General features: G+C 41.7%; 2 protein-coding genes across 2 annotated transcripts; both read left to right on the top strand.

Annotated features, from left to right (window-relative positions):
- The first annotated feature begins 654 nt into the window (after positions 1 to 654).
- On the top strand, positions 655 to 1,929 carry LOC137591640 (malonyl-[acyl-carrier protein] O-methyltransferase-like). Its single transcript, XM_068309772.1, has 6 exons — positions 655 to 762; positions 843 to 1,003; positions 1,116 to 1,329; positions 1,443 to 1,540; positions 1,625 to 1,762; positions 1,842 to 1,929. The coding sequence occupies exons 1-6, from the start codon at positions 655 to 657 to the stop codon at positions 1,927 to 1,929; spliced, it is 807 nt and encodes a 268-aa protein (XP_068165873.1).
- A 3,053-nt stretch (positions 1,930 to 4,982) lies between these two features.
- LOC137591651 (putative methyltransferase DDB_G0268948) lies at positions 4,983 to 10,194 on the top strand. Its single transcript, XM_068309788.1, has 6 exons — positions 4,983 to 5,090; positions 5,171 to 5,331; positions 5,444 to 5,657; positions 9,689 to 9,792; positions 9,890 to 10,027; positions 10,107 to 10,194. The coding sequence occupies exons 1-6, from the start codon at positions 4,983 to 4,985 to the stop codon at positions 10,192 to 10,194; spliced, it is 813 nt and encodes a 270-aa protein (XP_068165889.1).
- Positions 10,195 to 19,810: the final 9,616 nt, after the last annotated feature.

The following is a 19,810-nucleotide window of genomic DNA, read 5'->3' as shown; positions in this document are numbered from 1 at the left end:
TTAATGCATCTATATACTGTATGTTGAATAAATTGTCCATTGACTTGTGAATATTCTTCACTTTTGATGTATTCCATTTGTTTTCTTGGGGGGGGTGTTGAGCCGCATTTTGTAATAACGGTGCCTTTTGTAATAAATAGTCCAAAATGCAATAACTTTTTCATTTTATTTTGTAATAAAGTACCGAATTTTGTAATAAACTGCCCCAACGCATTTTGTAATAAATTTTGCTTCGTTATGTAATAACTTATGACATTTTCGACGTTGATTACAAAATGCACCGTTATTACAAAATGCGGCTCAACAGGGGTAGACATTAAAATGTACCACAAAAACAACAACAACAGATCACATTCCAGCTGGAGGACTGGAACGTTTTCTTTTGTAGACATTGTAATTTAGACAGAACAGACATGCAGACTTGTTTGCATGTCAAACCTGACAACCCAGAAAACAGCTTGTGCACACAACTGTCAACTATTAGGATTCTACGAGTAGCGAACAGGAGGAGCCTTCATACAAAGAAAGGTAACGGCAAATGTATTTGTTTTGCTCTTCAGGTGGGTGGGCACAAGTCATTAATACAGTCAGGTTGTGACACGATACAGCAATAAATGAAGGAGCAAACGCTGAGTTGACAGCAAGTCCTGAACCATGGCTCGGCGTCTTTATGAGGATAGAGATCATGCTGCTGCTTACCTGAAGTACAGGGTGGCACCTCGTGAAATAGTCGGCAAGATTATAACTTTCATGGAGAAAAAGGTTGGATTCATTTTACTATTCTGTGACATATCCACTTGATGACCTCAAATGTCAACATATTTTAACCCCGTTCCTTTTAGGCACTGAAAAAGTTTGATCTTGCAGTTGATGTTGGTTGTGGTTCTGGACAAGTTACCACCCTATTGGGGCCTCACTTCTCTCAAGTCATTGGCTTAGATGTCAGCGCCGCCCAGCTGGAGATGGCACTGACAAACCATAAACCTTCAAACGTAACTTACAGGTGAGATTGGGCTTTGAGGTCTCCACACAAACCTGCTTCTCTATCATTTTAGGATACCTTCACTGCATTTCTGAGACTTCCTTGAGTATCTGTGCTGACCTTTTGACCCCAGGCAGTGTCCAGCAGAAAAGTTGCCCTTTGCTTCTGGTGAAGTGGACCTGGTGACGGCCACAGCGGCTGTTCACTGGTTCCACCATGAGAAGTTCCTCCAGGAGGCCGATCGGGTGTTGAGGCCTGGAGGCTGCCTCGCTATCTTGAGCTACAACTTAGACATGGAGCTGGAGTATGGCGATGTTTCTGACAAGCTCAATGACATCTGTCAAGAGGTATAGCCAAAATCCAAGAAGGTCATCCATGACATCAAATATTCCTTTTATTTCCTTAACCGTTGCCCAACTCTGACTGTAAAATCTTCACTTACCCTCCTCTTCTTGGTTAGTATCATGCTGCCCTGCTTTCATCAAGTGATCTGTGTAATAACAGAAATAGTTTCTACCGAGACATGTTTAACTCCTGGTCCTACCCGGACAAAGAGTGGTGAGTTCTTCAGATTCCCGTCGCATTTCCCTCTCACCATAAGCATCTATCAGTCAGGTGATACAAACTTCCTGTTTTTTCCAGGAAGGACTGTATGAGGATAAAAAGGACTGTACCAGTGAGTGAATACATAAGCATGATTGAGACCACTTCCTCTTTCCAGAAAATGAAAAAGCAAAACCCAATTGAAGCTAAAAGTCTTTCTGGTGGCATCATGAACAAGTAAGACATCAAAGCCGGGCCCCTTCATGGGTCTGATCGTTCTTTCATTCTAAACTCTAGTTATCCTCTTTCAACTCAGACTGCTGTCGGTTATAAAGTCTTCTTCTCCTGACCCAGAGGTCACCATGGTGGTGAAGTATTACTATTGGCTGGCATGCAAACCTTGATCCTCCTGGAAGTCCTGAGAATGTCTTGAAAACCTGATATGTGATGAAGTTCATTGATTCCTTAAAATGCCTTCAATAAAACTGGATCATCCATTCATTGTAAAGATTCTTTACTTTTGATAAATTTTATGTGTTACTTGAGAATAATGAAAAATTGAATTGAATCACAAAAACTCAACAGATCACATTTAAGCTGGCGGACTGGAACGTTTTCTATTATAGATACGGTGCGCTCTCACACATTCGTGAATCAACACTCGCAACTTCACCTCATTACGGATTTTTGGTAGGTACTCATGTGATACCGTATGTGCATTCTATTGGTTTACGGCATCTGGAAATGTGCTACTTTCCGTGAGTCTCGGAACACAGAGCATTTCCGGGAGACACAAAAGTGCTTTTTAAATAGTCGATAAGAGTGTGGGAAAAGGTATTATAGATAGAAGGTGGTTTAATATCAGTATGGGGAGGGTTCATAAACGTTTAAATTACCGTAAATAATAAGATAAAAAGTTTGTCGCTAAATCACAGAATTCGTTATTCTTGTGTGATTCCTGGAATACATAACCATGAGTAACGAGACGCACTGTATTGTAATTTTAATAAAACAGACATGGAGACTTGTTTTTATGTCAAAAAACTGTCGATGCACAAACGATGTTCCTGTTTGTAATTTTCAACATTATTGTGCTTGTAGATGACTAAGATATTGATTACATGATGTTGCTTTCACCAATAATCAATGTGTAGTAAGCTGTACTCGACCTGTAATGGCAGATAATTGAGGCTGTCCTCAAGCGAGCAGGTCCTTGTGGAGAGGTCAGGACAATTAATATCAATAATTTGTCTCAGATCATTAGGATAATAGTCGTTTTTATTTGTGGTTGTCTTTTTGCATCCCGCTTCAAAGCGGTGATGTAATGTGATTGTTCATCTGTCCGTCCGTCTGTTCACCAAATATCTTCGCAACCCTATACCGTGACAGTAACCCCCCCAAAGGACGGCCCTGGGGGAGGATTGGGATCGGGCTCCAGGACCAAATGGAGTTCAGGCCCAAGGTCGGGAACAGGTTCAGGAACTGGCTGGAATCCAGGTGCTGGAACTGACTGGGGTCCAGCAGTGGGGACAGGAACTGGCTGGGGTGCCGATAGTGGTGTCCGCTTTGTTCTGGCGCTCCGATACGAGCCCCGGACTCGGTGGGCGTTCCCATGTGAAACACTGCTCCGGAGCCTGCTTCAAACATGGAAAAACCACGTGATTGATGACGTGTGACACACAAGTGCACCGAAACACTAAGCACCCCATTCACCAGGTCAAACAGTTTAGTGGTCCGGATCAATGGGTGATCCAAAACACTGGCCGGTCCGAGATGTGTTAAAATGGATGAAACAGTGTGGTGCGCTGCCAATCATGTCAATATCCCTTGGGTTGAACACATTAGCATTCCGATTGCTGACAGTTCTCGTCGTAATTATTTTACAATGGATCCAACCACAAAGAGATCTCAAGTCTGGGAACATTTTGAACTAGTGCCGCCAAACAAAGTAGATTTTAATTTCTGAGAAACTTATTTTCAGGCTCTGTTGCTCACACAATAAAAAATAATAAGCCACACACATGTCATTTTTAATTTGCAGGTGAAGTGTCTGCTTTATTCCCAGCATCTGACATACAGTAACAACATGTCATCAATGATGAGGCGTTACCTGCCCAGACATGAGAATTAATTCGGTGGTGCTGCTGTGATGACGTCTTGGAATCACGACTTTTATCTCACAACATAGACCTTGTTTTTTTCCAGTGACACTAATCATCCTATGTAACTCACGCACACGAGCACATATGTATATATTTATATTAAATATACATGTGTGAACATGTAATCTATATCTCTTTTTGCTTTATCGAACCCTGCAAGGACCAATGATCATAAAACAATTTCCTATAATAAATGGCTACAATATCGCAAGCAAGGATTAACACATTGAATTACAATTTTATTTGGTTTTATTCAGAAAATATGTGCGATACAGGAAACGTCAAAGCGCTGTTTGCTGTGCTCATCAACCGTCGTGCAGTACAGTCAGTCTACCAAATAGGGCATCCATAATTCTCACTGAATGGAGCACCGAGTACTGAAACAGTTTTCGGCACAATTGTCGCAAATGGTTTGAAGCCCATGGCGCCACTCAGACATCACAAGGCGCTGACTCGGATGCAGGCTGGGGTGCGGACACGGAAGCAGGACTGGCTCTGGGATTGGTGCAGGAACAGGTCCAGGGTCAGGCGTAAAAACTGGAGCTGGAATTCCTGTGACCGACAGCCATGCCACGGCGACTGCCCCCCGCTGCCTCCTCTCGACAGCCAATTCTGGATCCCAGAGCTCATTGCTGGTTAGGGCAGCAAAACCCTGGAGCAAGCAGGGGTCTGCTGGGTCCAGTGTAGGTCAGATTGTTCTGTCACAACGTGCAGGATTAGGACCCAAAAGCAGGACACAGGTGGAGAATCTTTCATCCATGGCTTAATGGAAAAAACAAACGAAACATTCTGGCACAGAACCAAGACAGAACCCAGCTTAAAAAGCCTCAGGCTAACCAGACTGATCAAGTTCAGGTGTGAGGATGAGACTCCGCCCACAAGTTCGGCATCTTCTCCTGCCACACCCCAACACAGCAGAGCACCATTAACGAACCATGACATTTTATGTGACTCGAGAATAATGACAAGTTAAATGGAATAGTAAAAACACAACAGATCAAAGTTCAGCTGGAGGAATGGAACGTTTTCTTTTGTAGATATTGTAATTTTCATATAACAGACATTAAGATCTATTAACTTCAAACCTGTTGACACAGAAAACAGCCTGTGGACTATCAACTACTAGAGTTCTACGAGTAGCATAGAGGAGGAGCCTTCATACGAAGAAAGGCAAAGACAGAGGTGATTTGTTTAGCTGTTCAGGTGGGTGGGCACAAATCATTAATACGGTTGGCTTGACATGACTCAGTAATAAATGAAGGAACTGACACTGACTTGACAGCCCATCCTGAACCATGGCGCAGCGTCTTTATGAGGATAGAGATCATGCTGCTGCTTACCTGAAGTACAGGGTGGCACCTCGTGAAATAGTTGGCAGGATTATAACCTTCATGAATAAAAAGGTTGGATTCATTTTTCCATTCTGTGACATATCCACTTGATGACCTCAAACGTCAACATATTTTAACCCCGTTCCTTTTAGGCACTGAAAAAGTTTGATCTTGCAGTTGATGTTGGTTGTGGTTCTGGACAAGTTACCACCCTATTGGGGCCTCACTTCTCTCAAGTCATTGGCTTAGATGTCAGCGCCGCCCAGCTGGAGATGGCACTGACAAACAATAAACCTTCAAACGTAATTTACAGGTGAGATTGGGCTTTGAGGTCTCCACAGAAACCTGCTCCTCTATCATTTCATGATACCTTCACTGCAATTCTGACACTTTCTTGAGTCTGTATTCTGATCTTTTGACCCCAGGCAGTGTCCAGCAGAAGAGTTGCCCTTTGCTTCTGGTGAAGTGGACCTGGTGACGGCCATGGCGGCTGTTCACTGGTTCCACCATGAGAAGTTCCTCCAGGAGGCCGATCGGGTGTTGAGGCCTGGAGGCTGCCTCGCTGTCTTGAACTACGACATCAATGTGGAGCTGGAGTATGGCGATGTTTCTGACAAGCTCAATGACATCTGTCAAGAGGTATGTCTACACAAAGAGTCTCCTTGTTTGTAATGTTCAGTCATTTCTGATGATGTATTATTCAACATTATTGTGCTTGTAGATGAGTAAGATATGGACTACATCATGCTGCTTTCAGCGGAACAGTGGTGCAGTGGGTAGCGCTGTCGCCGCACAGCAAGGCAGTTCCAGGTTCACGTCCCGCTATGCGCAGAGTTTGCATGTTCTCTCTGTGTCTGCGTGGGTTCTCTCCAGGTTCTCTGGCTTCCTCCTACCTCCAAAATATGCATTTCAGGTTAATTGGCCCACCCCAAATAGCCCATAGGTGTGAGTGTGAGCGTGCGTGATTGTCTGTCTCTGTGCGGCTCATCAGTGCATTGGCGTCGTGCCCAGAGTTTCCCACACCTCACGCCCTAAGCCAGCTGGGATAGGCTCCAGGTCCTCGTGACCCCCGACAACAGATAAAGTGGTGTAGGAACATGGATGGATGGATGATGCTTCTTTCACCAATAATCAATGCGTGGTAAGCTATGGTCGACCTGTAGAGGCAGATAACTGAGGCGATGAGCAGGTCCTTACGGAGAGGTCAGGACAATTAAGAGCAGTTTAATGAATTATCTCAGATCATTAGGATACTTGTATTTTTCATTTGTAATTGTATTTTTTCATCCCACAAAGCGATGATGTATTGTAATTGTCAGTGTTTGTGTGTTCGTCCAGCCGTCCGTCCACCAAATATCTTCACAACCGTTGCAGATAGTAAAATGAAAGAAAAAGCACATTACTTTGGCGGCAAAGGGGATGGAAATAAGATGATTTATTCAGTTTATTTTATTTTATTTTCCGTTTATTTATTTATTTATTTATTCAGTTTATTTTTCTCCTTTCCTGACAGGTTATTACAACATATTTCACTTTCATCAGTGTTGAAACATCATCAACAACATCTGAAAAGAAAAAAAAGGGTTAACGGGTAGAAGCCATTGGCTTGTAAGATTCCTGTCCCCTAAATCATCAACAAAACATCACTCTTATTAGAATATGTAATAAACAAACTCAGACATTAAAAGTCTTCCACCAGCTCATACATTGAATTTTGACAGACGTTCATACCCTTATCCACTTCCAGATATTAGCCTTTTACCCTAGAGTCTAATCACGTTTACATTCTTCCTAGGAACACAAGGTTTGTTAACATCATGGATAGTCAAAACTAGACGTTGACCTTGCCAGTGTTCTCCACAAGAATATAATGATCATATTAACCTCTTTCAGCAGACAGTGTTTATACAAGAATTAACCAGTTTGTTACAGACACTTTAACAGTTTCACATGGTATTATATTGTCAAAAGATGTCAACATGCTCTTTAAGGTCTCAAAGTTAATGTTATTCCATGTTTTCACAAATACATGGGTTTTTTTGTTTTGTTTTTGTTCATTAGTCCATGTTTCTGAAATCAATGGTCTTGATTTTTTCAACTGATCCATGAAATACTTGATGTGTCCAAAATCGTAGAGCTCCGAATATTGAAGTGACTCTGTTGTGCTGATCTTTGGTGTTGTAAGAATTCTTGTCCGTCTTTATTGCTGATATTTCACCAACTCCTCTGCACTCCTGATCACCATTGTTTTCATCTGGTCCGGAGAAAGCCCCTTTGTTCTGATGAAGATCCTGCAGTTGTTGGTCCAGGTGTCGTCGATCAGCCCATTCTTTTTCAGTTGTCGAGCTTTTTTAGCGATATCAGCATTCTTTTTAGTGAGATTCTCATTAATGTAGACATTTTTTCCTTTCAGTTTGAAGCCTTGTTTCAGAAGAGCAATCTTGTGTTTACGATTTTTGAATTTTATCAGCACTGCAGGTGGCCCTTTACCTCTAGATGGTAGTGGGTGACATGTCTCAATCTGGTCCGGCTCGATGTTAATTTCCAGGTTCCTCAGTTGAATAATCACCTGTTGTTCCACCGACTCATAATCAGTGACTCATAATTCAGTTTCCACTCCTCTGGTCACAGCATGAGCATAATTTCTCGGCTTAAGTTTGATGCCGGTGATGATCACATCATTTATTCGAATGCTTTGTTCGAATTCCTCCATTCTTCGTTGCTCTTGCTCCCTATGATGATCTTGACCTTGAGAAAACTAGGTCAAGGTCAAATTTAATCTTTTGTACATTTTTTGCACATATCTCAGGAACTGGATAAGATAGAAAGATGAAGCAAAATGCGTTACAGTGGTACCTCTACTTACGAAATTTTCTATTTACGAAATTTCTCAGCAGGAAAATATTACCTCTAGTAACGAAAGAAATTTCGAGTTACGAAAGGTAAAAATACAGTATGTGCTGATACTCGCAGCTCCCAAAGGTTCCCGAACTCAACATTCTCATAGCGGCTCTGCCATTGGCTATTACCTAGTATCTTCTTGGCAACCCATTGGCTCAGAGGGACCTCTGTGTGGAGATAGATTGGTGTCTACGCAGCATCCTCGTCATTCAGCCCTCGATCCTTGACGTGTTCTGATAGTTTTACATAAATATATTAACTTTTTGAGTATTCGCTATGAACCCCAAGAAAGTGATGGAGAAAATAGGAAAAGAAAAGACGTAGAAAAGTGTTTTTTTGTCCGTACAAACAAAGCAAGAGATCATAGAAAAGCATGAAAAAGGGATGCGTTTGGTTGATCTTGCCAAAGAATATGGCCGTAATGCATCTACAATCACCACGTCATTAAAACAAAAGGAAGTTTAAGGAGTTCAAGGCATTGTGTGGGTGGTTGGAGAAGTTCAAAAGGAGGACTGGAATTCACTCTAATGTTCGGCATGGTGAGGCAAGAGTGCATGAACCAAAGCGGGCAAAAAACAATGAGGACAGCTGTTAAAAGGTAAATGACCGTCATTATTATTCTTTACTCTATTCTTTGTTTTTTACGTTATGCACAACTCTCATTTATTGTGTAATAATCTAATTGTAACATGTATTTGTGTTTTGATGCATTTTTATGCTTTAATAAAACATTTATGTCGGAATTTTTGAGGGCTTGGAACGGATTAGGGCATTTGCATGGAAAAGGCATCTCTACTTACGAAATTTTCTACTTACGTAATTTCTTCCTGAACCAATTCATCTAATCTCCCCACCTATATATTTGAATAAGATCACTTGAAAACCCCACGCTGTCACACTTTTTTAACTCCACCCACTACCAGTCAATCAAGCGCCCAAACAATCATGGCGCATCTGCCAGAAGGAATTACTTGAACAATATGGCGTAAGACATCTGCTATGATAGGAGAAGAAATAACTATACATGGACTTCCCAGTTAACATAATTTTAGAGTGACATAGCTGTTCCAACAATTTTCATGTTTTTGAGCAGAGAGTCCAAACAGCAGGAACGACACAGAAAACGGCAATGAATTGTGAGTGAAATGCCAGGCAGCGAGGCATTTTGTTGCGGTTACACTTTTCATTCACACAACGCAGATATACGGGAAAAAAACCTGGGCCAAAGTGAAGTTTTTTGAAAATGCCGGGTCTGCGTTGTCGTGTGAACGCTGTAACCAAAACTTTTTCTATCTGGGTGGCGTCTCCCTGTGACAAAAAATGCTGTGACGTTAGTGTGTGTGACCCGTGTCTACGCGTACACACAGAATGGATGGAGTGAAAACCGGCTATTTAATGACGTATAACAGCTCCACTTCGAAGACAGCATGACAGTTGGATATTTGTTCATCTGTTTCTTTCTTTATGAGTCATAAAGTTTATATATTTATTTATTCACTCATTCATTCATGTTCCTTGCCAACGCCAGTTCTGGGTCGGACCGGGTTGCACTGCCTGCTAGTGAGAGAACTCTGTGCATTTGGTTTCATATGTTTGGTATGGAGTCTGATATTATTTTTTTATCGTGCAGTTTGCACGGGTTCCCGCCAGTAATGGTATATTGTTATTATTGTTGTTAGTGTTGTCATTCTTATTGCTATATATTACTACCCCAAACACGCACAAGAAAAACATGTTTTTTTGTTTTCCTTTGTTTGTGTTTGTTTTAGTATTATGCAGCCCTGTTTCCTGCCCAGGATCCAAATTTAGGTGTGAAGGCTGAAAAGATGTACTTAGACATGTTTGGCTCCTGCTCATGCCTGGACAAGGAGTGGTGAGGGTTTCATACTCAAAACTTCTCAAGGCGGTGTCACGGTAGAGGCCAGAGTTTCTGATTCAGTATTTTGTTGTTGTTCTATTGCTGATGCCAGGAACAAATCTTTGAGGATAAGACGATCTGTACCAGTGAGTGGATTCATTGGTCTCATGGAAAGCACTTCCTACTTCCAGGAACTGAAGAAGAAGGATCCGACTGAGGCTGAAAGTCTTTCTGGTGGCATCATGAACAAGTGAGACACTAAAGCCTGTCCCCTCCACAGGTCTGATCGTTCTTTCTTTCTAAACTCTAGTCGTTCTTTTTCAACTCAGGCTGCTGTCGGCTATGAAGGCTTCTTCTCCTGACCCAGAGGTCACCATGGTGGTGAAGTATTACTATTGGCTGGCATGCAAACCTTGATCCTCCTGGAAGTCCTGAGAATGTCTTGAAAACCTGATATGTGATGAAGTTCATTGATTCCTCGAAATGCCTTCAATAAAATTGGATCTTCCATTGATTTGAAAGATTCTTTACTTTCGATGCATTTCATGTGTTTTAGGGACTAATGTCAATTGGAAAGTTGTAACCGAAGATGTTACCTGTTGTCCAGTAATCTTAACACTTGGATGCACAAGTTACCAATACATCCACTCTTCCACAGGAGAGGGCAAACATGACCCATCGGACTGTTTTTCTTCAACAGCTTCGAAATGAAAAGTTGCAATGCATTCATATTCCAGGTATTCGCAATAAAACGGGTTTGTGACACGAAACCATTTAGATAGATAGATAGATAGATAGATAGATAGATAGATAGATAGATAGATAGATAGATAGATAGATAGATAGATAGATATCCACTGCTCAGGCATACAGACTGAATAAATACTGGATTAACACCAGGAGAAAAAGAAACACTGACACCACATACCACACAAGGTACACCCTTCTTACATTGTACGTAATGCTGTCAGGCGATTCAAAAAATTAATCTAATTAATTACGGGATTTGTAATTAATTAATCTGATTAATCGCATTTTAATCTCATAACTGCTAAAGGCCCCCAAATAAAGAATTTTAATTCTAGGACATTACAAAATTGTAGTGCATAACTAATCAATAGAATGCACCGAGAAGATTTGAAATCCACATTTTTATTGGTTAAGTGTACTTTATAAATGACATTCAAAAGAAAAAAGGCCAAGCACATCAGCAAACCAATGAGGCCAGGTGTATTTCTCAAAAATGCAATACAAATGCAGTTAAATAAAATAAATGAAATTGAGAAGGCTGAGTCTCAAATAGGAACATAAGCAGACTCTCAATCCAAATGAATACTAAAGCTGAGTAAATACAGCAATTCAAAATGAATAGTATAACATGCCTCTAAATAAGGTAACATCAAGAGCAAGATGCCAACAGGCTTTTCCATTAAAAGGGTAAGCTAACGTTCAACTCTGTGTCCTTGACATGTTTTGCATTTAAATGATACGTTAGGCTGGAGCTGCTTCGGTGATATGAAAATTCTCTTTTACAAAAGGTACAAATATTATTATTATTATTATTATTAATAATGATGGATTAGATTTATCAAAGATGCTTGACATCGGATCCATTATTCATTCACTCCTCACTCATACTTGGTGATGGTAAGTGTAGCCTCAGCTGCCCTGGGGCAGATTGACGGAGGGTCTACATCGCAGATTGGCAGCGTAGAATCACTACGTTTTTGTTGATTGTCCCATCTTTGTTCTTTTATAAATTAACTTTCCGCCCAAAGGTCCGAGTGGGCTTGCCTCACTCTCCTGTGTCACATCCATCTCTGTTGTCAGTCACCCTGCTTTTGACTAGTGACGCAGGTAGGAAGTGACGTCACTGCAGCCTACGGGTCACTCAATGGGACAAATTTAAATTCCTGTGTAACCCAGGGGTTATTTGGCCTGCCTGTTCCAACATTATATTCCTCAGATAGACTAAGAATTTAAAGAAATATGTGACTCAGAGCTCAATATAAAAGAATTGGACACGGCTGTAAAACACCTGGCACCAAATAAATCACCTGGCCAAGATGGTTTGACCTCAAACTTTAACGAATTTTTCTGGGAGTCAATGAAAGATCTATTATTTAATGCCTTGAAGGAATGTATGGAAAACAATGATCTAATATCAACCATGAAACAAGGGATAATCACTCTTTTACCTAAACCTGGGAAAGATAAAAGGCATATAGATAACTTAAGACCTATAACCCTGTTGAATGAAGATTATAAGTTATTTACTATTGTTTTAGCTAACAGGTTGAAAACAGGAATAGACCAAATAATTAGTGAAAGCCAATCAGGTTTTATTAAAGAGAGGTCTATACATAATAACATCAGACTGGTGTTAGACCTGTTGGACTATAATCATCTCATTGAAGACAAAGGTTTCGTATTCTTTCTAGATTTTTATAAGGCCTTTGATTCAGTGGAACATCCATTCATTATGAAAACACTAAAATGTTTTGGATTTGGCTCAAAGTTTATGAAGACAATTGACATGATCTACAGTGGAATAAATAGCTCAGTCTCCCTCCCTCAAGGCACAACTAAAAGGTTTGAGGTGAAACGAGGTATACTCCAAGGCTGCCCTTGTTCTCCTTTATTATTTATTTTAGTTGCAGAACTTCTTGGTATTTACATTAAACGTAGTACAGAAATAGAGCCATTGAATGTTTTAGGTCATCATTTGTCAATAACTCAACTTGCAGATGATACAGCTGTCTTCATCAAACACTCAGAGCACATCCCACTGATAATCACAACTGTGGGAAAGTTCTCAAAAGCATCTGGGTTACATTTGAATTTTAAAAAATGTGAGTTAATGTCAATTCATAACCGCCTATTGACTGAGCTGTATAACATCCCTGTAAGAAATGAAGTTAAATATCTTGGAGTAATAATAACAAAAGATTTAAAAGCTAGAGAACAACTGAACTTTGAATCTGTTATAAAAAGAAGTAAATCCATTCTTTCATCTTGGCTGCAAAGGGATCTGTCCATTTTTGGAAGAGTTTTGATTTCTAAGGTAGAAATATTGTCTAGATTAACGTATCCTGCCTTTTCTTTAGCTAGGTCAGATAATCTTATTAAATCAATTAATCAAATTATTCTCAACTTTGTGTGGAAAAACAAGCATCATTATATTAGGAGAAATGATGCAGTGAAAACAATTGAAGATGGAGGTTTAAATGTAATTGATTTTGAAGCTATGATCAAACTAAAATGGCTTCAACAATTTATCTGTAACAGTAAGGCTATATGGTACAATATTCTTTCTAAAATATTCAGTAAATGTGGTGGCATTGAATTTCTCTTAAAATGTGATTTTTGTGTTTCTAAGTTACCCATTAAATTGTCCTAGATTTCATCAACAAGTCCTCCTTTGCTGGAAATTGGCCTTCAAACATAACTTTACCCCTCATAATTCTTCAATTTGGAGAAAGAGAAAATCGTTATGTCTTGGCAACTGGTTGGAAAAGGATATCTGGTCTGTTGTACATTTAATGGACTCAGAAGGAAATCTTCTGAATTACACTGATTTTATTAACAAATATAACATTAATTGCACTAGACAACAACACTTGGAAATTACAAGAGCAATCCCTGATGCAATGTTGAATACAATAAAAGGTATGCTATCATATGATAAAGTAATTCCGTCTTTGCCCTTACCTCTTATTAATGATCTAAACTTCACAGAAAAGAAATGTACAAACAAAATTATAAGAGGTGCTGTCACAAACAAACTTTTTCCCCTCCTACTGAAAAGGAGAAATATTTTGCAACAGTTTTCAGAAGATCAGATTAAAAAAATCAGAACTAGATACCTTTCCCTTCCAGTTTTGCCCAAAACTAAAGAAACTCATCTGAAGATAATAAATTATATTTACCCCTGTAATGAACTTCTTAGACAGAGATTTAAGTTTGAAAAAAATGACTGCACATTTTGTGAATCTCAAACTGAATCATTGGAACATCTTTTTTTTGAGTGTGAATATGTGAAAACCTTTTGGAGATCTTTCCAAAATTGGATATCTGAAAATGATTCAAATTCACCTAATTTAGGTTATGATGTTATTAAATTTGGTGTTTTACTGGAAGATAGAAAAAGGGAAAAATATATATAATACCATAATTATTCTGGCCAAACAACATATACATAAGTGTCGTTTTATGAAAACGAGACCATTATTTTGTGTTTACATAAATGAATTAAAAAACTTCAAAAAATCACTGAAGTATATTAAAACCAAACAAGCACTAAATGTAATAGACTATATAAATGCCTTAAGGTTGAGTAGTATTAATGTATCCTTCCTGTACCCCATGTCTGATCAATCCAATGTATGAAATGTTCCTTAGTCTGAAATGTGGAAATGTAATTTGTCTTTTTTTTTCTTTTTCCTTTAATTAAAAAAAAAAAAAATTTGGCTGGCCTGTTGTGCACTGTTGACAGGCACGCTGTCTCTTGAAGAATCACGACAGTAACGCTCTGCTTTACGGCTGTGGAACAGGTGATCAAAAAAGCGGGAGAAAATAGCGGGTTGTCAATTGATTAACAGAGAGAGAGACTGAAAAGAGTCAGCGTCTCCCGCGTAGCAACCTCATCTCTATTCGGACCTAAAACCACAAACTTCTGTTGATTCAAAGCTTGATTCTTGTTTTTTTGTTGTTGCTGCTTTTGCTGCTGCTGGAGGACGTTCTTCAGTCAAGAAGTTAGAGGAAACCAGCGTGAGTGGACCGGAGCTAGAGGCTTGCTGTGTGCCGGGACCTGCTGCCAGCGATCACCCAGCTCCACTAGGAGACACAATGAGTACCAGAAAATTATTTTTTTTCTTCTCTATAGAGCTTTATAGTATTTTTTTGTTGGGTAGCCACATTTTTTTTTGTTTTCCTTTCCTACATAAAGAGTGGATCGTCACAATTTGTGGAAAGGAGTAACCGTTCTTCATCAGAATAAGAGGGACTGATTCGTTTTGATAAATCCTGCAGAAAACTTGTTAAAGAGAATTTAATTTATTTGAATACATTTTGTTTTAAGTTATTCAAAGTTTATTTTCATATAATACATTTTGATTTAAAGGGGAGTTACGCTTCAGTCCATACAAGTTTTATTTAATTTTCTTTTTTTGGACTTGGGGCAGCATACTGCCAGACCCTCAATAAATTCCTGTCTAGTAACCTTTGAATCGGATCTCCTCCTCATTTGTCTACCATTGAAGGACGGGCAAATTGATATTTGGTTACACTAGCGCACTGACTTGCCACTCGTGATTAATATACTTATGTCTTAAATTTGAATTTATTTATTTATTTTTTACTAAAGAAGGGTTCAGTGAGTGAGCATATGAAACCGGCAGGCTTCAGCACCTCCAGCAAGGTGAAGAACCACTGCTATAGATGAAATAAACACATTTAACTGGTAAAGTGACCACACTTTAGAATATCCATTCATTTCCATTTTCTGCCGTTGTATCCGCCGGAGCTGGTCATGGGGAGCTGGAGCCTATCACAGTTGACATAGGGAGTGGAGCTGGGAACACTCCGGACACGACGCCAGTGCGCCGTGGAGCCACACACAAAGACAGACAACCGCACACACACACTCACTCCTACGGGCAATTTGGGACCGACCAATCAACCTGAAGCGCATGCTTTTGGAGGTGGGAGGTATGGTGTATTTGCTAATACACATTATGGTTTAGCCTGCTCACCCCTCCTGAAGTAGATGGTATCTTCCAGGAGCGGGAACCTGACAGAGAGAGCTAGCACCAATGTATGTTGACAGGTGGTTCATAAAGCCTACAGTGACAGTAAACTTATCGTAGCAGAGCCTGTGTTTCCTACAACAAACACATAACACAACATGGTGTCAGACGACTACGAGTGAGCGTTAGAGTTCAGTTTACGGATTCAGAAGACTTTCAAGTAAGTTAAAGAAAGACGCGAACATGATGCTAACGGGAGGCAATGAGACGAGCCCGCCAGCCTGCCAAAGCGGAAATACAACAAGCAGCTGTCCTGGGTCCGGGTGTGACATTCAGCATTCAGCCGCCGGAGCAGTTTGACTTCAGCAAACCACAAGAATGGGAAAAGGTGGATTAGGAGGTTCGAGCGCTTTCAGCAAGCCAGCAATCTTCACGCATCTTCCGAGAAGTAAACACTCTCATGTACTGTATGGGCGACGAGGCGGATGACGTCTTTAAAGGACTGAACCTGTCTTACACGCGTCAGACGCAATACGATGCGGTAAGAGACGCTTTCCACACGTTTTTTGTTGTTTCCAAGAATGTGATATATGAAAGAGCCCGCTTTAACATGAGGAACCAAGAAGAAAACGAAAGTGTGGATTCGTTTGTGAGTGCTTTGTATACATTGTCAGAACATTGCAAGTATGGTGCCCTGCGCAATGAATAAATAAGAGACAGAATCGTCGTTGGACTAGCCGACTTAAGATCGTCTGAACGCATGCAGATGGACAAAGATCTCACGTTGGACAAGGCAATTAACATGGCGAGGCAGAGCGAAGAAATTAAGCGCCAGCAGTCAAGTCTTCGCGGTGTTACATGTGCTACAGAAGCCTGTTCTGTTGGTAGAGTTTCATACAAAGGCAAGCAACAGTATCAGAAAAAGCCTAACCCAAGAGCCCAGAAAGAGAGGGGCAAACATGTTAATTCAGAGAAACCAAAGTAGTGTCGCAAATGTGGCAAAAGCCAATCACACCCACCAGCAGTGGCTCAGCAGTAGAGCAGATATCTCGTAGACAGATCGCCCCAGCCATAAGCGGCTCGAGTCCCGCTCCTGCCATGATGTCACCAGGAGTGTGAGCTGACGGTGGGAGGTGTCAGCTCACCTCCCAGCCACTGCCGAGGCGCCCTTGAGCAAGGCGCCGTCCCCCCTACAAGCTGCTCAATTTGGGGCACGTTCAGAAGCCGCTGCCCGTCACTCTGCCCCTCCCGATGTGTGTGTAGTTTGATGTGAATGTATTAACTGAATGCTTACAGGCACCCTTGTGTGGTGTGTTCAGGGGGCCCTGTATACTGTCAACTAACCTGAGTGACTATTTAATTTCCCCTTGCAGGGATCAATAAAGTATACTTCTTCTTCTTCTTCTCAGGTCAGTGCCCTGCAAATGATGTCACGTGTCGAGGATGTGGGAAAAGAGGACACTATCAGCGTGTGTGCCTCTCATCTACAACTGTGAATGAGGTCCATGAAGGCACAGAGAACAGTAGCCTATTCCTAGGGTTAGTGTCAGCAAGCAAAGATGATCCATGGACTGTTAACTTGCTGCTGAAAAACAGAACAGTCAAATTTAAAATTGACACAGGTGCTGACGTGACTGTTATTCCAGACTATGTGTTCAACGCAGTGTATGCAAGCAAGAAACCCTCCCTGCAAAAAGCGACCAAATCCCTGCTGGGACCAGGTGGTGCTCCACTAAAGGTGCTGGGGGCCACAGACATTGTGCTGCAGAGGGGAGAGAAGAGCAGAGGAAGTGGAGGAAGTGTTCGTAAGTGTTCAGGAAATTACACACAGCCCTGCTGGGTAGGTCAGCCAGTGTAAAGTTGGGCTTAGTGGCTCGTTTGGACGCCATTAACATGAAAACTCTGAAAGACAGGTACCCAAAGCTGTGCACCGGTCTAGGAAAGATAGAGCAGCTGTACACCATCAAATTAAAGCCTGATGCAACGCCATACTCACTAAAGACTCCACGATGGATTCCCCTGCCTTTAATGCCCAAAGTCAAAAAAGAGCTAGAGCGCATGGAGAAAATCAAAGTCATCAGCAGAGTGGAGGAGCCCACTGATTGGTGCTCAGGCATGGTGGTGGTGCCTAAGAAGAATGCAGATCCACGTATATGTGTTGACCTCACAAAGTTGAACAAATCAGTGCGCAGGGAGAAGTACATCCTTCCATCCGTTGAGAAGACCCTGAGCTCACTAGCTGGAGCCATGGTCTTTAGCAAGCTCGATGCCAATATGGGGTTCTGGCAAATTCCATTGGCTGAGGAGTGCGCAAAGCTGACTACCTTCATCACACCGGCAGGTTCTACTTCAACCGAACTGCCGTTTGGGATAGCCTCAGCACCTGTACATTTCCAGAACAGAATGGTCACACAGGTCACAGAAGGCCTGGAAGGAGTCATGTGCCATATGGACGACCTCCTCATATGGGGGTACACGCAAGAACAACACGATTCTCGCCTTCACGCTATTATGCAAAAGATGGAGAGTGCCAGTATAACACTCAATGTGGAGAAATGTGAGATCTCTAAACAGGAAGTGAAATTCCTTAACCACATTGTCTTAGATAAAGGTGTGAAATCAGACCCAGCAAAAATGTCTGCGGTCAGAGAGATGTCCGAACCGAACAGTGTCAGTGAACTACGCAGCTTCCTAGGTATGGTCAAGCAGCTAGGAAAGTTTGTTCCACAGCTAGCAGAGACAGATAAACCCCTCAGAGACCTACTCTCTAAGAAAAACCACTGGTTCTGGGGAGCCGACCAAGTCAGAGCATTCAATAGGCTGAAAGAGGAGCTCTCATCCAGATCTGTGTTGGTGCTGTACGACCCTAACAAAGAGACGAAAGTGTCAGCAGATGCGTCTTCTTTTGGGTTGGGTGCAGTGCTGCTGCAAAACTGGAGCGACGTATGGAGACCTGTAGACTGATCACAAGCCTCTGCTGAGCCTCCTGGGTGCCCAAGCATCGGACACCCTGCCCCCTCGCATACAACGTTTCCGGATGAGACTCATGAGATACTCATACACAATATCTCATGTTGCAGGAAAGAACCTGTTGACAGGTTGTCCGTTTCTGCACTTTCCTCTCTTGTTTTGCAGGGTTTTCTGACTACAGATGAGTGATGAACAGCAGTTATTACTATGCAGGGCTCGAAATTAACTTTTTTTTCTTGGTAGCACTGGTGCTCCCAAATGTAGAAGTTAGTAGCACCAGCAAAGACTTCAGGAGCACCGACCCAAAAGCAAGGCAGTGACGGAGCGACTCCTCTCTCCCCCAGGAGAGCAGCCGCAGCTGCGCTCTCATTGGTTCCTGGCAGGACCGCAGGAGCGCGGTCTCACAAAAAAAGGCGCACCAGATTTTTTTCCTCGAGTCGTACCGGTGCTCCCAAATATATTTAATAGTCACAATGATAAAAATTTGGGTGCATATGCATATGCTCCTCTGTCACACCTACAGCACACCTCACCACTGTCTTACAGTCCTCATACATGTCCTGCACTGCTCTAACATACTTCTCTGCCACTCCAGACTTCCTCATACAATACCACAGTTCCTCCCTGGGCACCCTGTCATAAGCTTTCTCCAGATCTACAAAAACACAATGCAGCTCCCTCTGGCCTTCTCTGTACTTCTCTATCAACATCCTCAAAGCAAATACTGCAGCTGTAGTACTATTTTTTTTGGCATGAAACCATACTGCTGCTCACAAATGTTCACTTCTGCCCTTAGTCTAGCTTCCACTACATTGTCCCATAACTTCATTGTATGGCTCAGCAGCTTTATTCCTCTGTAGTTGCCACAACTCTGCACGTCTCCCTTGTTCTTAAAAATGGGCACCAGCACACTTCTCCTCCATTCCTCAGGCATATTCTCACTATCTAAGATCCTGTTGAACAACCCAGTCAGAAACTCTACTGCCACCTCTCCTAGACACTTCCAAACCTCTACAGGTATATCATCAGGACCGACTGCCTTTCCACTCTTCATCCTCTTCAGTGCCCTCCTCACTTCCTCCTGACTAATCTTTGCCACATCCTGGTCCACAAGTCACCTCTAGTCTTTGTTCTCTCTCATTTTCCACGTTCATCAACTCTTCAAAGTACTCTTTCCATCTTCCCATCACACTACTGGCACCTGTCAATAGACTTCCATCCCTATCCTTAATCACCCTAACCTGCTGGACGTCCTTCCCATCTCTGTCTCTCTGTCTTGCCAACCGGTATAGATCAGTCTCTCCCTCCTTACTGTC

The sequence above is a fragment of the Antennarius striatus genome, chromosome 24, assembly GCF_040054535.1.
Source record: "Antennarius striatus isolate MH-2024 chromosome 24, ASM4005453v1, whole genome shotgun sequence".
Lineage (NCBI taxonomy): Eukaryota > Metazoa > Chordata > Actinopteri > Lophiiformes > Antennariidae > Antennarius > Antennarius striatus.
Note: the sequence above shows the minus strand (reverse complement) of the source record. Positions and strands in the feature narration are given on the sequence as shown.

Excerpts from the sequence above, each read along its gene's own strand:
- LOC137591640 (XM_068309772.1), top strand. The coding sequence starts at position 655 with ATGGCTCGGCGTCTTTATGAGGATAGAGATCATGCTGCTGCTTACCTG. Across the intron at positions 763-842 it reads TAACTTTCATGGAGAAAAAG|GCACTGAAAAAGTTTGATCT; the intron begins GTTGGATTCATT and ends CGTTCCTTTTAG. Across the intron at positions 1,541-1,624 it reads TCCTACCCGGACAAAGAGTG|GAAGGACTGTATGAGGATAA; the intron begins GTGAGTTCTTCA and ends TGTTTTTTCCAG.
- LOC137591651 (XM_068309788.1), top strand. The coding sequence starts at position 4,983 with ATGGCGCAGCGTCTTTATGAGGATAGAGATCATGCTGCTGCTTACCTG. Across the intron at positions 5,091-5,170 it reads TAACCTTCATGAATAAAAAG|GCACTGAAAAAGTTTGATCT; the intron begins GTTGGATTCATT and ends CGTTCCTTTTAG. Across the intron at positions 5,658-9,688 it reads TCAATGACATCTGTCAAGAG|TATTATGCAGCCCTGTTTCC; the intron begins GTATGTCTACAC and ends TGTTTGTTTTAG.